The sequence below is a fragment of the Parasteatoda tepidariorum genome, chromosome 10 (genome assembly GCF_043381705.1).
Source record: "Parasteatoda tepidariorum isolate YZ-2023 chromosome 10, CAS_Ptep_4.0, whole genome shotgun sequence".
Taxonomy (NCBI): Eukaryota; Metazoa; Arthropoda; class Arachnida; order Araneae; family Theridiidae; genus Parasteatoda; species Parasteatoda tepidariorum.
In genome coordinates this window covers 53,286,754-53,307,297 of record NC_092213.1, presented here as the reverse complement: position 1 = coordinate 53,307,297, position 20,544 = coordinate 53,286,754, and the positions used below count along the sequence as shown (strand labels likewise).

Genomic DNA, 20,544 nt, shown 5'->3' with positions numbered 1-20,544 from the left:
TTTTTGACTTAAGTAATTTAATATGTTTCTCATTTTTAGAACACACTTGCTTTTGTTTTCTGACATTAATTTTGGATTGATGCAAGCAACATTTCTAACAACAGAATAGTTTATTGGACATTTCTCTAGTAAAGTTTCTAACATTTTGGTGATAAACTTTCTGCAATCTTTCTTTATATTAATATGATCCCGGTCAGAAATAACTTTTGAGGCCAACTGCTTTAAAATTTGGTCACCTTTAAAACCTACACTGATTTTTGTCAGAGAGACATAATTCTTTTCATCACAAAAATTAAAATGGCACAGTTTCTCCAGAGAATTTAAGTTTTCTATAGATTCTGGCTTCAGACTGTTATATAATTGCACACTATGTAATACCAAATCCTGGATATCTGCAGCAAAAAATGGTAAAAGTGGCTGATTTGCTTGATACAGTTTCAAAAATGGTTAAACTAGCTCCGACACATTTCAGAAAAAGTTCAGCCTAACAAGAATCAATTTGTCTTTTATTGCTTCCTGTAAAGTTAAAAAGGATTTACATTTCACTTTTCTAAACTTGCCAACATTTTTCACTTAAGATTTCAGATCATTCCAAAGAAATATTGCTCTTTCAGCTGCAGGTGCATTTTCCAGCCAACGGTGGCTTCTTTTCTTGTGGGTGAATCTTTAAAAAGATAGAAGATTGAGCTCAGGATGTAACCAATGAGCCATTCTGTTTCAGATTCACCTTTGTAGAATGCATTATTTAAAATATGAAGCCCACAACTTCCTATTGCACTGCATTGAACACCATGCTCTTTTAACAAATCTTCTTGAATATTATTATAAAACCTCCAATTGACAGCAGGACCGTCCATAGAAATCTGCAATAATTTCTTCAGGTCTACATTTTTGACTGATGAATAAAAGCAGGCTAAAAGGTCATCTGCTGTAGAATGGCCCAGAAAAACTTATGTTAAGTATCGCGTCTCTAAAATGTTCTTACCTGGGTTCCAAAAGTGGATATGTATATCCAACTGCTACTGCTGTGTTGCTTTGCTCAAAGACTCATCAAAAAGCAATGTATAAAACTTGGCATTATCAATGCACTTCAGAAATAGCATGCTAAAATGAGGTGCAAGTTCAAAATGACAGAGATATGCACACTTATATTCACTGCAGGCGAAATGACGTGCTATTGAACTGTCTGGAAACATTGTACTATATAATTTTCCAGTGTCTTTGGAAAACTGTAGGAGTAGTAGCTTTCTACAACTTTTAAAGCCCATACAATGTCAGAAGAAAGAACTTCTTTCCCCAAAGCCCAAGAATTTTCTAAAAAGATGGAGGCAGCAGAACAGCCGAAGGCAACAGAATTTAAGGATTTAGGGAAACCGATTTAAGGAATCTGACCGCTCAAAAAAAATTTTCAAAACGCCAAAATAAAAATTATTTAGCACTTTTTTAGCACTCAGAAGAAATTTTAGCACTTTTTAGGCCCTAAAAAAGTTGGAAAAAAATTTTAGCACTTTTTTAGGACAGCAAGAACCCTGTTAAAATACCCCTACCCATGAAAGTATTTTTGTGCTTGGTTTGAAACCAAACACAAAAACAGTTTACAAAGGAATCAAAGCTGTTTACAAATTTTAGAGATAACTGGGTTGCCACAAAAAAAAAAATAGTTGCTTTTAGTAGCTTAAAGCATGATAATAGTTGCCTAAATAAGACTAAAATTTTATTAAATGACTTGTCATATACCATGATCCATTTAGTCAAGGTGGTGGCAAATATGATAATTTTTACATTAACATTGGTGTTCTAGCAATAAATTTTTAATCTCACAATAATCTCTCTTTCTTGAAAAAAGTAGCTTTTAGCCTTTTCAGACAAATAAAAAATTTGCCATAGTTAGTTGAGGCCAAAAATAGTTGCATTTTAGTCGCATGGGGGCAAACCTGAGATAATAAGAATAAAAAAAAAAATTTAATTGGGGACCACACTATTAGAAATCCTTCAGCACAGTAGCAGATGCTGAAGATCAGAACATTTGAAGATTTTTAATTTCGCTTTTTTTTTTAAATCTCAGCACATGAACATAATTTTTCCCTCAGATTTTAAAATGAAGAAAAAAAACAGAGGCTTAAATTATTACTGAGAAGAGAACAGAAACTTTTTTTTAAATTCCTAAACTTATTCAATTACTATTTGTTTTAAGAGTTGCCAATCTTCAGATATAAATGTAAAATAAAAGTGACTTTTATCTTGAAATCATTCCAAGATTGATTGAGATGCAAGAAGGAAGGATGAAAGTATTAACACACAATCTGTCAACTATCATTTGTGTAATCTTATTTAAAGATAAAAAATGGCAGGCTATAATTACTATAAGCTGTCAAGATCATTTGCAGTTTTAAAAAGAAATTATTGTTCAATTTCATGCAAATGTCAATGAAAAAGAATTTCAAAGAGAATATTTTACCTCCTCCTCAGGAAGTTGGCTCTTAAATTCATCCATTTTTGACTCAGTGTCATGGATAATACCTTCAGCTTGATTGACTATTTCTACTCTTTCCTAAAACAAAAATCATAATATATACAATTAAAAAAAAAAATCCAGAAATAAAAAGTAAGGATTAAAAGTTAAATAACCATAAAAAAACTACCTTCTTGATTTTATCTTCTTCAGCATACCTCTCAGCATTCTTAATCATGTTTTCAATTTCGTCTTTGCTTAAACCACCAGAAGATTGAATAACAATGTTTTGTTCTTTACCAGTAGCCTTGTCACGTGCAGACACATGAACAATTCCATTAGCATCAATGTCAAAAGTAACCTCAACTTGAGGAACACCACGAGGAGCAGGAGGAATTCCTACCTAAATAACAGTTCAAATATATTAACTAAATATTAAAGAAAATATAGTAATTAAACAAAACAATTATTTGTAATTAGACATAATTAGCTTTAATGATTCCCCCGTGGCAGAATAGCAGCGACACGACGACATTGTCGCAGAACGTTACAGAGTTCTTGCGGAAAGATTTTTCTTTTCTATACAAATTTACACATGATATTTGAATGATGCATTTAGATTATCACCCATAATGTTAGAATAAAAAATTATTACATGCTCAATTTAAAAAAATATATTATGTTTTTTTTTTGTTTTGTTATCACAACGGTTTTTTTTAAAAAAAAATTAATAATATTTATTTTTGTTATTAAAAGTATCTTGCAGAAAGATATTAGAGCTATAGGCTTTGTCGCAGACAACTTGAAAAAATTCTGCCACTGGGAATGATTCTAAGCTAAATGTTAATTATGTTATGCTTACAGCTGTAAAAATTTAAGATATACAAGAAGTGATTTTCACTATTGTTTGTTATCAAATTATTCAGATGTTTTTAAGGACATAAAAATTCAGAACTAGTATGATATTCCTACTTTTCCAACAATACAATTTCTTTCTCTTTTAGTTTTAGAATACAATAAGAAAGTTGTACAAATGATATAATTTTTTTAAAGCTCCAGATGACAATCAATAATAACCAAATGTTGAATTCTAAAAATAAATAAGAAAAGAGAAAGACATTTTAGGAGGAAAATCTCAATTTAATGGAAAATGTAAGTACATGCTGATATCTTTTTACACAGAATAAGATTTTGACAGCAGTGCAATTAATTTAGGAGTTTTTCAAGGCTTCAATTGACAATATTAGTCAAGAAGTTCTGCTGAGCTCCATTCTGTTAACTAGAGTTACATTTTCATCAATGCGATTTTTATTATTCTTAGAATAAGTTTTGAGAACAGTACAATTGATTCAAGATTTTTTTCTTTATAAAGATTCAGGTGACAATAACAATTAAATTGTGCAGTAGAATTCAAAAGGGGGGAAAAAATTCTAAAAGATGCTCAGATATTTTTTTCCACATTGCATTTCAGGTGACGAAAAATGGTCATCCTAGCAAGACTACAATTTGATCATATTTGAAAACATTCACTTTCAAGTTGATGGAAAACGTAAGCACAAGATATAATCTTTCCACATAGAATAAAATTATTGACAGCAGTACAATTTAAGAGTTTATAAAGGCCACAATTGACAATATTAATCAGATCTGATAAGCTATTAACATTAGTTTCTAAAAAATCAATACAAAAAAAAAAAACTTTCCAATGCATTTTTACAAAGAGAGAAGAGACAAGAAATTCTAATGAATTCTAGAAAAAAAAAAGGGCAATGAAACTTTTTTTTTTTAAAAAAAAAGAAGCTCAGGCATTTTTTTCCACATAACATTTCAGGTGACGAAAAATAGTCATCCTTGCAAAATAGTACAGAATATGTTTCAATAAGGGAAAAGAATTTCTAAATACTTCAAAAGATGTTTTAACGATGCTCAGATATTTGTTATGAGAGAAAAAAAAATGGCCCCCTCTGCATTGCATAACTGTAATTTTATAACATTTGCACATCATTATTTTCATAAACAAGGGAAAAATCTCAATTTAATGGAAAATGTAAGTATGTGCTGATATCTTTTTTACATAGAATAAGATTTTTGACAGCAGTACAATTAATTTAGGAGTTTTTCAAGGCTTCAATTGACAATATTAGTCAAGAAGTTCTGCTGAGCTCCATTCTGTTAACTAGAGTTACATTTTCATCAATGCAATTTTTATCTTTCTTAGAATAAGTTTTGAGAACAGTACAAATGATTCAAGGGCGTTTTTTTCTTTATAAAGATTCAGGTGGCAATAACAATTAAGTTCTGTGGCAGAATTCAAGAGGGGGAAAAAATGTTATAAAAGATGCTCAGATATTTTATCCAGATTGCATTTCAGGTGACGAAAAATGGTCATCCTAGCATGACTATAATTTGATCATATTTGAAAACATTCATTTTCAAGTTGATGGAAAATGTAAGCACAAGATATCATCTTTCCACTTATTCTTAGAATAAAATTATTGACAATATTAATAAGATTTGATAAGCTATTAACATTAGTTACTAAAAAACAAATACAAAATAAAACAAATTTTACAATGCATTTTTACAAAGAGAGAAGAGACATAAATGACAATAATCAAGAAATTCTAATGAATTCTAGAAAAAAAAAGCAAAGAAACTTTTTTTTAAAAAAAAGAAGCTCAGGTATTTTTTCCACATAACATTTCAGGTGACGAAAAATAGTCATCCTTGCAAAATAGTACAGAATATGTTTCAACACGAATGGAAAAGAATTTCTAACTACTTAAAAGAAAAAAGGCCAACAAGAAAAATGTAAGTAAATGCCAATATCTTTTACACATAGAAAAATATTAAGAGCTGTTTAGTTTTGAAATGCTTCAAATAACAATAATAATCAAGTTCTGCAAATTCCAATTTAAATTATTAAAAAAAGCCAACTATGCAATTTTAACAAAATTGAAACTTGTAACTAAAATTGTATCAAGGAAAAAAAATAATGATAAAAATTTTGACGATGCCAAGATATTTATTATGAGAGAAGAAAAAAATGACCATTCCTGCATTGCATAACTGTAATTTTATAACATTTGAGCATCATTATTTTCATTAACAGGAGAAAAATCTCAATTTAAAGGAAAATGTAAGTAAGCGCTGACATCTTTTTACATAAGATTTTTGACAGGAGTACAATTAATTTAGGAGTTTTTCAAGTCTTCAATTGACAATATTTGTTCAGAAGTTCTGCTAAGCTCCATTCTATGAACAGGAATTACACTTTCATTAATATAATTTCTAACAATACAATTAATTCAAGGGATTTTTCTTAAATCTTCCAATGGCAATCAGGAAACTCAAACTTGATGAGAAATGTTTGTAAGTGCTGATATCTTTTTACATAGAATAAGATTTTTCACAGCACTACAATTAATTTAGGAGTTTTTCAAGGCTTCAAATGACAATAATTGTCCAGAAGTTCTGCAAAGCTCCATTTTATTAACAGGAATTATATTTTAATTAATATAATTTTTATCGGAACATTTAAATCAAGAGATTTTTCTTAAATCTTCAGATGACAATAGTAATCAATAAGTTCAGCTGAATTCAAGGGACAAGAAAAGAAATTCTAAAAGAAAAAATATGCTCAGACAGTTAATTCCAGAAAACCCTTCATGTGATGAAAAATGGACATTTCCGTTCTATTGTAAATTAAAATATTAACAAACTCAAATTTGACAGGAAATGTAAGTAACGGCTGACATCTTTTTCTTGAAGAATAAGATTTGACAACTGTACAAATTAATTTTGGAGATTTTCAAGGCTTCAAATGACAATAATCAAGAAGTTCTGCAAACTCCATTGAAATTAAGAAAAAATAGTAACATATGCAAAATTCTATCTACCACCTGAGAATGTGATGAATACATATTTATTGTAATAAAGAATTTTCACATATGATAAGATTTGAGAGTCATATAAAATTTTTTAAGATCTTTTAGGCTTCAGATGACAATTATCAAGAAAAACTCCTCAACACCAGGGGAAAAAAAGAAAGAAATTAAAATCGGGAAAGAAATACTTAATATTTTTTCACATAATATTTAAGTTGATGACAAATAGTCATCCTGCATAAATGTAATTTCACAACATTTAGAAGTATATTGTTTTATATAATTATTGAGTTGATGGATGTAAGTAAGTGCTAATATCCTATTACATAGAATAAGATTTTTGTCAGCAATACAGTTAATTTAGGAGTTTTTCAAGGCTTCAATTGACAATATTAATCAAGAAGTTCTGCTGAGCTCCCAAAAAGTATAAATTCGAAGGCCAAGGTTCAACATATTTAAAAATATTTCAAGCAGCAATAAAGGTCAGCAGTACTCAAAACAATATTAAGACAGAGTCAATTATAAAAACAAAATTATACATAAAATATGAGTTAGAGCACAAATAATGGAGGGGGGAAAGTGAGCTTGGGTAATTAAGAATTTCAAAATAGCCTCTAGTGAAATATAATAATGATCCTCTATTCATTTTCATTAATTTAGTTTTGTACACAATATCAGTTTATATTGGTAGTTACAGAACTATTTTACCAATGCAATATATAAAATCAAACAAATAGAAAACTGCAGCTAACAAACTTAGCAAGTCACATAAGATATTTAATTTGTGAAATTGAAAATCATATTGGAATTAATGACACAAAAGCTGTTAAATTGTATGAAAGATTACCAGAGCATGTATAGATGTGTATATCATGTATTATTTAAAGGTAAATCCAGAAAGAGGGTGCCATTATTTCAAAACCAAATTCCAAAAAATGACCAGAGCATACTTAAAAAAGCTTTGTTAATTTTAATAATTTGATATAAATTGAAATTAATATATATATAATATTAATATATGTTATGAATTTAAACAGAAAAAACTTCAATATTTGTTCCCTAAAATGATGATACAACAGAAGACCAATATACTGCAATTATCCATAAACCATGTTAATTTTGAGGATGTAAATGTAAGAATGGGTCTTAAATTTTTACCTGCACTTTGCTGTGCATTTAATAATTTAGTCACGTGACTTTGCAGATTTTATAAAAAATGGTATCAATAGAAAATAGTTCACCTGAAATAATAATGAAAAAATGTTATTTCAACCATCTTTCAAAAAGTTGAGATTTTGAAATTATTGAACCAAATTTTTCCTGTATAACTGTCTCATTTCCCTACATTCGGGCTTTATTGTGTGTTTGTGTTAAATTTAAAAATGCATCTAAATAATTAATATTTCTGAACTATATTGCTTTTAAAACCAGACAAGTCTGTAATAGGTGTAATAATTTACATAATGCACAGACTCAGGTCTTAAGACTTGCGTGTTTTTAAAGCAAGTGGCCTCTAGTATATCTCACAAGTTTATCTTACCAAAGAAAATTGTCCCAATAGTTTATTATCAAGAGCCATCTCTCGTTCTCCTTGGAATACTTTGATTTCAACTTGAGTTTGACCATCAGCTGCAGTAGAAAATACCTGAAAAAATAAATAAAAGGTGAGAGATTATAAAGAGACTGGACAGAATGCAGAGGGAGTCAAAATACTTTCCGATGCCCAATGTAAAAACTATAAAATGCATTTAGGGTTAAAAAATTAATATCCTAAGAATTAAATCACAGCCTGATATGAAATTCAAATAAAGAATAAGGGTATAAGAATGGTTATTCCCAAATGTTTATTACCTGACTCTTTTTAGTTGGAATAGTAGTATTTTTTGTGATGAGCTTAGTGAACACACCACCTAGTGTTTCAATACCTAAGGATAAGGGTGTTACATCCAAGAGTAAAACATCTGTGACATCGCCAGCGAGTACACCTCCCTGAAAATAAAATGTTTATTTTAATATTTAGTAGACCAGGCTTCATGTTTATGCAAGGGGTATGAGTTAATTATTGGGAACATGCAATAAAATAAGCTAAAAAATAAATAACATTTTTATAGGCCAACTTTAAAAAAAAAAAAACCCCGTCTCTTCATAAATTATGCATTTAGTCCATTACACATTAATCAAACCACCTGAACTGTTGCTATTGTTTTTCAAATCTTAATAACGACAATCACAAGATGCCTTATTGCAATGTGAGCAATGTTTTATCATTAAATTCAAACTAATCGTAATTGCCTTAGACCAATGATCACAAGGAAAAAAAAAGCTATTATAATGTAACTATAAGTAAGCAATTCTCAAAAGGAGAATGATGTTAAATTTATTACAAGATTAATATTCTGTTCCATTCGTCAAAAATAAATCATGCATATATACCTATAGGAATGAAAAGAAAAAAAATCACAATTACCATTAAAATATTTTCAGTTATTCTCGTAAGAAAAATAAAGCTAATAGTTCTGCACCCAACATAATTCAATCTGTGACAGATGCTAAAGTTTTCTTAACTTTGTTTTAGAGAGGTAATTAAAAATATTAAAATATTTAGTAACGAAAAGCATGTTTCATAAGCAAACAAAAACCAACAGTTAGTTGCAAAAGGTTAACCAAATTAACCCACAGAAAAATAGCAATGCATACAAAATTTCAGTGCAGTTGAATTCTGCAAATTATATATTCTGCCAGTTATAATTTGTATGTTTGAAAGCTAAAATTTTGAAAGATATATTTTGTGCTAGAAAAAAAATAGCAATTGGAGAACAAGCCACTGTCGATAAAAGATGTGCACATCATTTCCTGTGTGAGTAAATCATGTGAAATCCTGTCTACCAACAAATAAAATTTACCAGTTAAAAAAATCAGTGCAATTACAATCTTTTTGTTACAACCAAGTTGTTTAAAATTACAATACAGTAAAACTTAAATTTTAAACTTCACCTGAATAGCAGCACCTACAGCAACAGCTTCATCAGGATTTACAGATTTACTAGGGACTTTACCAAATATCTCTTGAACCATTTCTTGAACCTGAAATTAAAATAAAGATCTCAGAGAAAGACTTAAAAACTATCAATAAAAATATTAAAATATCAAATAATAATAACCTTTGGCATCCTAGTCATGCCACCAACTAAAATAACTTCTTGGATATCAGTTTTTTTCACATCTGCATCAGTGATAGCTTTTTTACAAGGTTCAACTGTTCTTTTAATGAGATCATTAACTAAACTTTCAAACTTTGCTCTTGTCAACTTCATGTTCATATGCTTTGGACCACTGGCATCAACAGTTAAATATGGTAGATTTATATCAGTCTGAAATGATAAAATGCAAGAATTTAAACAAAAAGTAATTTTACAATATTAAACTGGAAAAAAAAAGAAGTTTGAAATAATTTATAACAGATATGTAATTTAGTTTAAATATTATACATAAAGATTTCATATTTTAAGACTCACAAATATTACAATATTTGTCACATTAGAAGGCAACTGGATATATATATATATATTTGTAAGCTGTGTTTGGTTAAGAATAAGTCAGTTAAATAAAATTAAATATTTTGAGTTAAAGAGTTGAGTTTTCTCTTTCTTAGCTATTTGTATCTGTTCATTTCTAATGATAATATGGAAGAAGAGGAAAGTTGGAAGACTAATGACTGTTCAGATTTGTATTTAAATGATTGTTCATTGATAACTTTAATATTTTACATGTACTTTGCATTACAATATATATTTTAAGGTGATTAGATATTTTCATTAAAATCAATTCTGCTATTAATTTTTAAATTTTTGATTGCAAAACCTTTAATTAGATCTAAAATGCAAAAAAAGTATTTTTAAAAGTGTAAACAAGAGGGAAAGCTGACATTAGATTGACAAACTATCTGGGAAAGATTTAATCTTTCGAGAAGAAGATAGAAAAACTAAAATCAGGAAGAATGAACAGGCACAGTTTACAAAAATAATTGTATTTACAAAAACACCAGCTTCTAATATCACCAATGTGTGTTACTGAGAAAAATTGGATAAAATAAATATATATACCTGAACAGATGATGACAATTCTATTTTAGCTTTTTCTGCAGCTTCTTTTAACCTTTGCATAGACATAACATCCTTAGACAAATCTACTCCTTGCTGGAAATATCAATAAAAATATAAATAAATATGTATACATATATTTAACTAAATCATAAAGAAGTGTATTTAAAACTTACGTCTTTTTTAAATTCTTTAGCTAAATAACTGACTAGAGCATTATCAAAATCTTCACCACCCAAGAAAGTATCACCATTGGTTGATTTGACTTCAAAAACACCCTTTTGTATTTCTAATACTGAAATATCAAATGTACCTCCACCCAAATCATATACAGCAATTCTAATAAAAAAAAGTAAAAAAATGCAAAGTTAGTATTTACAAAATTAATAGATTGGAAGTGAAAAAGTAGGTAAAATATTTTTATACCTTATGAATCAAATTTTTTTTATAAATTTACTTATACTAGGGGTAAAATAGTCTGAAGGTGATTTTTATAAGTTCTTTTTATAGGCACAAAGAGCCTAGAAATCAATCGTAAAAAAATTTCTTTTTGCTACACATATGCCTCATTTATCATCAACCCATTAACTTAAACATTAAATGTATAAAGCAGGGGGGTAAAAAGAACTCACAACATTATCATTTTAATAAAATTTTTACTCACATTTTGTCTGTTTTGTCAATACCATATGCTAAAGCTGCAGCAGTAGGTTCATTTATGACTCTTAAAACATTAAGACCAGCAATTTGTCCAGCATCTTTTGTTGCCTACATAAATAATGAATACACACATTATATAAATACTTAAACATATAGGTTTTTAAAGAATAAGGAAACATGAATTGCTGCAGCAATCATACCTGTCTTTGAGAGTCATTGAAATAGGCTGGCACAGTGATTACAGCATTCTTTACAGATGAACCCAAATAACTGTCTAAAAATAAACAAAATAAACTAAAATTAGAAGAAAAAAGAAAGAAAGAAAAGCCATGAAGTCAGTTTTAACACTTTTACTAAACATTTATAAAATATCTACAAAGTCAAGTTAAGCAAACAATGTAAGGCTAAAACTAGTAAACGAACAAACTTCAGGGACTAATACAGGTTGATTTTACTAACTTTTCATTAAATATATACAAATACTTATAACATAAGAATTTGCAACCCAACATAAAGTTTCTTTAAACTTAATGAAAGATACTATAAAAAACAATAATGTGCTAAAAATAAGTTGATCCTATAATATTTAAGGCATACTAGTTAATATCTTCACAATAACAAACCAATGAAAGTATGTTTTGCATCACTATACATAAAATTTTGAACCTGTCAAAGTACTCTTAAGATGGGAATAGGTTCAAAAAGGTCAAAAAAGTTCCATTAAAAATATACAGACTGTCCAAATTTCCGGTTTGTCTAAGTTTTACTTGGTCCCACCAGATTCCAAACACTACAAATAAGCAGGTCATTTGACACATGTCAAAAGAACTTCAGCAAATGTACCTTCGTTTTTATACAGGGTGCGTACCGAAATTTTTCACTTAAAATAAGCACTTTTTAAACACTTTTCAAGCTCGTAAAAAATATTAAGTATTTTTTTTTCTTTTTAAAAATATAATTAGGATATGCACACTAATAAAATTACTTTTCTTTCTGTTGTTTAAAGTTCATATATAAATATATATTAACAAAATGCAACATAATCTTCAAAGACTTTGCATAATCAAAAAAAATTTGTTAAGGAATAATGCCAAACCACCACACAAAAAGATAATTAGAATTAAAAATACTTATAAACCTTAATGAAGCAAATAACAACTAAGAAAAACCATAACACTATAGTTAAATTGTCAGACTTATTTTTCACATCAACATTCATGTGACGAAAAATAGTTATCATAGTATTTCAAAAGTTTGATTTTAATTAACTATCATAAAAATTAAAAAATAACAAATTGCACAAAATATTCAATGTCAATCCCCATGCTTTAAAATGCAAAAGATTCACTATAAAATTAAATAATTCAGTAAGATTTTACACACTTTTAATTTCCATTCCTTATTCAACAAAACAGTTATTAAAATGTGTTTAACAATATGTATAAAAAAAAAAAAATGGTTCTATAGTTTTATTATTAGATGATAAACATAAAGGTTAAAGTACAGCAAAAATTCAGGATGTCCTTGACTGAGGATACCCACCCTCACACAGATATGTCTACATTTAATTATTTCCAAGAAATGCAAAACTTATGTTTTAAAATTTACAGCAGATATGTATGCAGTCTCGTTGCTAACATTTTAAAACAAGAACTATGGTTAACAAATAGGGCAACACAAAACAATTTACCCAAAAAATTATTTAGTTTTTAATCTAGCAACTAAAATAAGGAAGTCTTCAAACAAAAGACTTAATATTTTAAAATAGATACTGACCTTAAAAATGAAAAAATTATGTTAATTTCTTAAGCCTTTTCGATTTAATAATAAACAGGGACACATGCACAATTTTCAGAATTTTAGCAGGCAGTATTAAAATAAAATCAGAATCCTTTAAGTTAAGAAAAGTTAGTATTTGTGCTATTGACACCATTTTCAAGGAGGAATTTTTTTTCATACCTGCCGTTTCTTTCATTTTCATTAGAACAAAAGCACCAATTTGACTGGGAGAATACATTTTACCCCTAGCTTCTAACCAAGCATCACCACTAGTCGCCTTAACTATTTTAAAAGCTGCTGTTTTCCTAGGTAAAAAGAAAAATTATTAACATAAATAAAGCACATAAACGTAAGAAATAAATAAAAGTTGGGGTGAAGAAAAATTAAAAAATAAATGTGCAGTGAATATAAAGTAAAAACAATTTAGCAAAGCTTAATATATAGAACTCAGCACAGTGCTCCAATTTCCATTGCAGAAATATTAAAGTAATCATGACAAATATTTATTTCCTATTCAGATAAATAGAAAACTGACTTCATTACAATAGTAGTGTTCAGAGGGGGAAAAAAAACAAAACAAACTATGATGCTGTTAATTTTTCTGACAAATTGCGATTTTTTTTTTTTTTTTTTACATAAATTCCATTGCTAATTTTTCATTCCTATCTTATCTATACTATTATTAAACACTTACTTGCTACTAAAGTTAAAAATAACAGAAAAAATCATGCCAAGAATAAACTAGACAAAATAATAAGAGAAAACTGAGGTAAAAACATAAAGGATATATGGTAGATAAGATATTTGTAATTTCATGTTACTGCTATTTAAGACAGATAAAAGGTAACTAAAGAAGTAATTTTTATTCAATGCAGAAAACATTTATTGACAGTTAATACAATGCCTATAATTAAATGCAATATTTTTAAATAAGCACTAAACTTTTTTTTCTTCTTTTCTAAAAACAATATTTCAAATACAAAATTTTAAAATTATATTCGGAAAAATGAATCTATAATGATGCGTAAAAACATTTGATTCACTCAAAATGTTCCAGAAATCTGGTTAAATATGCAAAGCAATAGTTCCTAATTTTAAACTTTTTTCCTGCTTTAATTATTGGGACTATGACTATACTTTGAAGATTGTGTTACCCCTCATAATTTGTGGGTTAAAATTCAAATGTACAGAAGATTTTTGTTAAAACTTATTTAGAGAAACTACATTCTTGAGCCAGCTTTTGTAATTTAAAATATCGTCTGCAGTAACTAATTATCAAATTTAAGGCTAACATTGAAATTAAGATAACAATAATAAAAATTCTTCAATTGGATTTTTAAGATTAAATGCATTAAAAAAAAAAGAAAAAAAAAAAAAAGGAAAGTTTGATCGCATATAACATTTAGATTTCAAATTTATTTAAAAAATGAAGACCACCCTAAAATTAAACTTAAACAAGCAAAGAATTTTCAAGCAACCCGTTTTAGACCATTAAAAACTTTAAATTAGTCAATTAAGGCTCTTAATTAAAGAGATTAAAAAGTAAGAAGTAAAACTAGGTATGTAAAAGTAAAAACACTTACATATCTTTTTGTACTTCAGCATCCTCAAACTTTCGTCCAATCAAACGTTTTGTAGCTGAAAGCGTATTTGCAGCATTTGTCACTGCTTGCCTTTTTGCAGGCATTCCTACTAAACGCTCACCATCAGCAGTGAATGCAACAACAGAAGGAGTAGTTCTAGAACCCTCAGCATTTTCAATTACTTTGGGTGTTTTACCTTCCATAACGGCAACACAGGAATTGGTGGTTCCCAAATCAATGCCAATAACATGCCCTTTAACAGTATCAGATCTGAAAGAATACCATTATTTAATGTTTAATGGAGAAAAAAAATTACTTGAATACATATATATGCAAGCAATTTCAAGCCTTTAAATCTGGTTAACTTGTCTTGACAATGAAAGCAGTAGAAAGTATTTTGTAAATATTTAAAACTTAGGTTTTTGCTGTTTCTTTATTCAAAAGAAAAACTAATAAATTGATATTTATCTTGAAAGAGAACTTCCCAAATATGTTGTTACTCATTTAGTCAGAGTTAACAAATTTATTTAGAATACATTAATCTCATCTATCAATTTAGAATGCAAGGCATACACTGCATACAGTAGTTACTATGAAATTTAGATATATAAAGATGAATTGTAGATCTAGAATTAAAATACTCATAATTTAATACCTCTAAAATAATTCCTTAATACAGCTGTCCCAAAAAGTCTATTAAGATGGACAAAATTTCTATACTGGCTTTACACAATTAACAAAAGTCTACTACGATGGACAAAAAACACAAAATGAAATAGGAGTTAGAATATATATATATTTGAATTTACTAAGAACACCCTAACCGAAATTCAATCTTATTTCATATTTTCTTTCATTTGAGAACTCTTGTTTCCAGTAAATATCAAACACACTCAAAGGTTATCAAAATTTTTGTTTAAAGTTTTTATAAGATTCTGAAGGATCTGGATAAAATGTCAAAATATATTAAAATGTTGAATAATAATGAAAACTAGTTTTGGTCTATATTTAGAGTACCTAAAATAATTTTAATTTTGGTGATCTCATGAAATTAATCAATATAATTTTAATTTCAGAGTAATTTGTATGATAAAGTTTTAGCCAATTTAAACAAACTTAAACAGAATTTTTATTTTTTTAAACCAAAACCAGCATAGTCAAAAATTAGTTTCAGCAAAAATTTTAATGTTTTAAATATTTAAGTTCACATATAGAATATAATAAATTATTTATGTAACAAATTACAATGAGTGATTAAAAAATAAACAAACAAACAAACCCCGATCACAGTGTGTAAATTCTAAACAATTCTAATACAGATTACGATGTGAAATTTCTTAAATCACACAAATGAAGTTTGCAATTTTGAAAGTTAACAACTATGGATCCCGTTTAAGGGATTTTCTAGATCGCATGAATGTGAATGACAATATGTGATTTGATTGTTTAACGCAACAATGCAAATAGTGATGTGTAATTTTTAAATCACAAGAATATAGATCATAAAGCAACATTTTAAAATCACATGACACAAATCATGATGTGGAATATCCAAATTGCACGGCAGGAGTTAGGGCTCTAATAGCCAAAACTGGGAGTATCCAAGAATTTTAATGACTCCCCAAGTGTGCTCATACCCTGTAAAAAGAACACTTGGACAACTTCCCACTTGGAATCTGAGCTGGAAATTAAAATCTATATTTCATGCAGTATACATCAATTTACAAGTTAACTTACTTATATCTTCTTTGCATTCCATATTTGGATTGAAGTGGAAGTAAAGTCTAAAAAAACAAAAGAACATTTGTACAAAATTTAGATAGAAAAATACATAAATCTTATGAACATGATTACAAGCACTAGCATATATAAAAAAAAAAAGGCCTCAATAGNTGAGTCTGACCACCACTACATATAAATAATTACAATAAATATATGAAAGCATAATAATCTTTACGCAAGCAAATTTCAATGGGATCAAAATATAAATACATTTTTGAATCAGATTGATTTTCGGTTATTGTTTTACAACCAGTCTGAAAATCCATTCTCGGAAGGAGTGAAAGTTGGCAGGTATGCTATATGATTTTCAACTCTGAGTAATCACTGTTTAATTTTTCAGATTCTATCCCGTTTGATGATAATGTTTTCAAAGCTATTATTTTTTTTTGTTGCTTTTTTCCCATGGCTTTTCAAATTTAATATTTTTTATATAATGTTATCACATGCGGATTTTGAACTTATTACTTGTGATAATTCTATCGCAATTTCACACCATTCAATGGCTTTTTGGAAGTTATTAATAATTTTTTAAAAGGGTTTTTGATACGCTGATATGTTTAATAGAATGTTTGAAAGTCAAATTTGAGTTAGCACTATTTGATTTGCAACAATCAATCAGAATTTCTCGCCATCTTATGATAGGTTTTTCCGTGGTTATTTATAATTTTATAGACTCCTTTCACATGATTTTTCAAAAACAGATATTTTCAATACAATATTATGATGTTTGATTTGTGTCAATTCTATTGATGTTTCCTTTATTCGGACGATATTGGGTGATTTGGAAAGTTCGTTGATTCTATAATACTAGATAATGTATCGGCATGATTTTCCCGGACAACATAATAGTCTCTGCAGCAGGTATTATAACTTTTATAGCCTTTCGCATATGGTCTTTATATTTCGATTTAATATGATGTTCAAATTGTGAATTTGAGGCATTAGGTAAAGCATACTACTCATGACGGATCTGTCATAAATCCATGTTGTTTCTGGCTATTTTCACAAGTTTTTCCTTGATCTGATAATCTCTATACAATGTTATTATGACAAGCAAGTTTTTTGATTTAAGGAGCCAGTCTTTGACAAGCTGAATTTATTATGGATAGTTATTTCAGGAGCTGTTTGTCTTCACTTAATTATTTCCTCAGGGGTTATTTTCAGACTATGATGTAATTAATACAACATTATGGCTAGTGATTTGCATATTATAATAATCACTTTTTCATGCATTTGCTTTGCGACGATTCAAACGAGTCCATATTAATTTGTGTTGCTTTTTCGGCAAAGCAATTACTACATTTACTTGGTGTATTTTTTATTCATTTCAACATAGTTTTTAAACCTGAATATTTTTAATAAGATATTATTATGACGCAATATTTTCAACATTTGAGAATGCCAACTATAAAATTAATTATCTTAAAAAATGATAACATTTAAGAGCTTCGTATATTTTAATATCTTAAACATATGCAAATATTTATGAACAGTACCCTCTTCAGTATAACTAGTGCCCTACCCTTCAAGGTCTGGAATGAATGTTGTACAAATTACATATATATATTTATTTTATCTTAAAATTCAGTAAAGAAAACAATTTCGAGATAGTTATACTATATTAAAACTGACTTAGGCAGTAGTGTTTTGCTAAGACAGGGACATCAATATAAAATTTTTAATGGTCCAAATTTAATTACAGACCAATAACCAAGTATATTAAAATTTGAGAAAAGTTTAAGGGAAATAATTAATATAAAGAAATTGAGATCTTCTGCAGTACCTACTATAGATCCTTTGCAAAGGTAATTTGGTAAAACATCATTAATTAATAAATGAATAAAATTGAGGGCATTGCAGAAAGATATTGCAGAGCACTTATAAAACAGCTACAAAATATAGCGATCAACTCTCAGTACATTAAATATATCTAATTACTTGCAATAATTTATGTGGATTATAACATTAGTAAAGTAACTGATGCAATGACGTACATAAAAATTGCTGATGCAATGATGAACATACATCAAAAATAAATATAAGCACTAAAAATTTCGACAATTTGCTTTAGATTTTTAAAGTTATTAAGCTAAACATATAACTTACTAATACTATAATTAAATTGGGCAAAATTAAAGGCATTAAGTTAGTCAATGCCGGTATCAAAATGTTCTTCGATGAACTCCATATTCAATGCATAATCTTTGTACTATTTCTAAAAACCAGAAACTTAGTAATCGGAATTCTCATAGACAGATGTGTTTAATTTTCTTTTATCGATAATATACATTCCTAAGAACTTTAATTGCCGATAAGAGATAATTAATGTTAATTTGCGCAGTACTGTTACATAACACCTATATCAACTACAAAATGCAGGAGCTAACTTAATCCTCAAAAAATAAGGCAAATTTAAATAATTAATAATAATTTTTAAATAAAAAATAATTCAAATATTAAAAATATACTAACTTTACTATGTATTTGAGAAGCAACACTCCTTGAGCCGCAAAAGTTCTGCAGACAAGGTTTTAAATATGATGACCTTGAGCTTCGTAAAACTTTCAACATTTTAATATATTTGGAATATTTTAGAGAATCTAATAAAAAAACAGCAATTTGAGCACAAACACAAATTAATGTACAAAGAGAAGGATAATATAGAGATTAAATAGAAGCTGATGCAATCTCCGATCACTGCGCACGTTTTTCCTTGGAGCTCAGAGGAAGAAAAAGGCCGGTTACATAATCAGCAAAGTATTAACTGTAATAAAAAAGTTAAAAAGTTTTAAAATTTCATTAAACATTGAAGCGTTTTAAAATTTAATAACGTTGCTTAAAATTTAGAAAAATGGTTACATTCAGTTAAACTTCATTCAAAGTTGCATTATGAAAATAAATTTTTCAGACTGGTGGAGAAATTTTAAACTATGAAAAGATAGATCAAAATGTTGATTCTCTACTCATTGTTATTAAATCACTTTTGGAAATGGACGGAAAGTGGAAGTTTTTGTTTTGTTGTTGATTTTAATGGTGTTTGACAACAATAATGGGTGATGGCTACCAGACGTTCATGTATGCAAACTTCAAGTGACAATTCCCATATTTGTGATAACGGTAGAGAATTATTTGATGCTTGTCGATATGGTGATGTTTCAAGAGTAAGAAAGCTTGTTACTCCACAAAATGTTAACGCTAGAGATGCTGCGGGACGGAAGTCAACACCATTGCACTTTGCTGCTGGTAAGTTTTGCAAAGTCATATAATAAAAATTTGATAAACTAATTCTTTAAATTCAGAGCTATAGTTCCTGTATCTCACTATTATTGAAACAAAAATTATTGTCAGAGGTTGTTTTTAATAATATGTTGCTAGTTAGTGTGTGCATATGTACAATTTTGACATAAAATTGTAATTTGTTTAGTTTGTGCATGTTTTATTACTTTATATCTGATTCATTATGTTCTAAACTTTAATATTGCTAGGTCTCGATGCCTAGCATCATTTTGGCAGAAATATGCTACTTAAAATTTGAAGCTCTTTGCTTAGTTTTAAATAATATCCGAGTCTGGGTAAAACTAATCTTGAGATAATTTATATGCTATTGTATAACAATTTTTTTGAATTTAATGTTTAAGCTTATATAGGTCAATTTTTTTATATTAAAGAATTGATTTTTCTCTTAATTAGAACTTTTAACTAAACCTAATTTGATTACTTTGATTATTATTGTAATTATAAAATTAGTCAGACTCTGTATTTCAGTATCATTGCAATCCAAACAAAGTTAAGGTTTCATTTTTCAATTAAAGGTTGAACCCAAACTATCTTAATTCTGTTTAGGGGATGGTCTGAATGGATACAATTCACGCTTTGAGGTGATCATGCAGAAAATAATGTAAAATTATTAGATAGTAACTGACTAGTTAAAAGGCTATGTTTTGAGTTCTCTATTCTTTAAAGTGTAGCATAAAGGTTCAAGTTAAAAAAAATGCTCTCAGTTAACATGTTAAATGCAAATTATTTATCATGCTTATTACCAAGTAGAATCTGTTTTAATGATCATTAATTATGTTATCATTTGTAATATTTAAATCTGTTTTAAATCTGTTCTTCATTATATTGACTTAACTGTAGACATGAGTTAAAAAGATTTTAAAGAGTTGAATATGAGTTTAGTGTTATTCGATTGAATAATTTTTTAATTTAGATAATGATTTCCATCATTTAAAGTGTTATTTGAATTATTTTCTAGATCTGTAGAATTATTTTTTTTCTTCTGCTTTTAATGTTTTAATATA

At 28.0% G+C, this 20,544-nt stretch overlaps 2 protein-coding genes across 2 annotated transcripts in view; one reads left to right on the top strand and one right to left on the bottom strand.

Moving 5' to 3' along the window:
* Positions 1–2,458: 2,458 nt before the first annotated feature.
* On the bottom strand, positions 2,459–18,988 carry LOC107456155 (Heat shock protein 70 cognate 5; the record flags this gene model as incomplete). The annotated part of the gene is given in 14 exon segments (XM_043041004.2): positions 2,459–2,551; positions 2,643–2,855; positions 7,880–7,984; positions 8,191–8,328; positions 9,334–9,423; positions 9,501–9,710; positions 10,443–10,535; positions 10,616–10,778; positions 11,104–11,207; positions 11,300–11,373; positions 13,059–13,183; positions 14,462–14,731; positions 16,199–16,245; positions 18,716–18,988. Coding segments are annotated over 14 exon segments (1,824 nt in total), but the record flags the coding sequence as incomplete, so codon positions are not given.
* Positions 18,989–19,202: 214 nt separating this feature from the next.
* Positions 19,203–20,544, top strand: part of LOC107456154 (tankyrase) — a 37,803-nt gene continuing 36,461 nt past the window's right edge. The window contains exon 1 of the mRNA XM_016073938.4: positions 19,203–19,486. Within this exon, the coding sequence (XP_015929424.1) occupies positions 19,300–19,486 (187 nt within the window). The 5' untranslated portion in view covers positions 19,203–19,299. The remainder of the gene's footprint in view (positions 19,487–20,544) is intronic.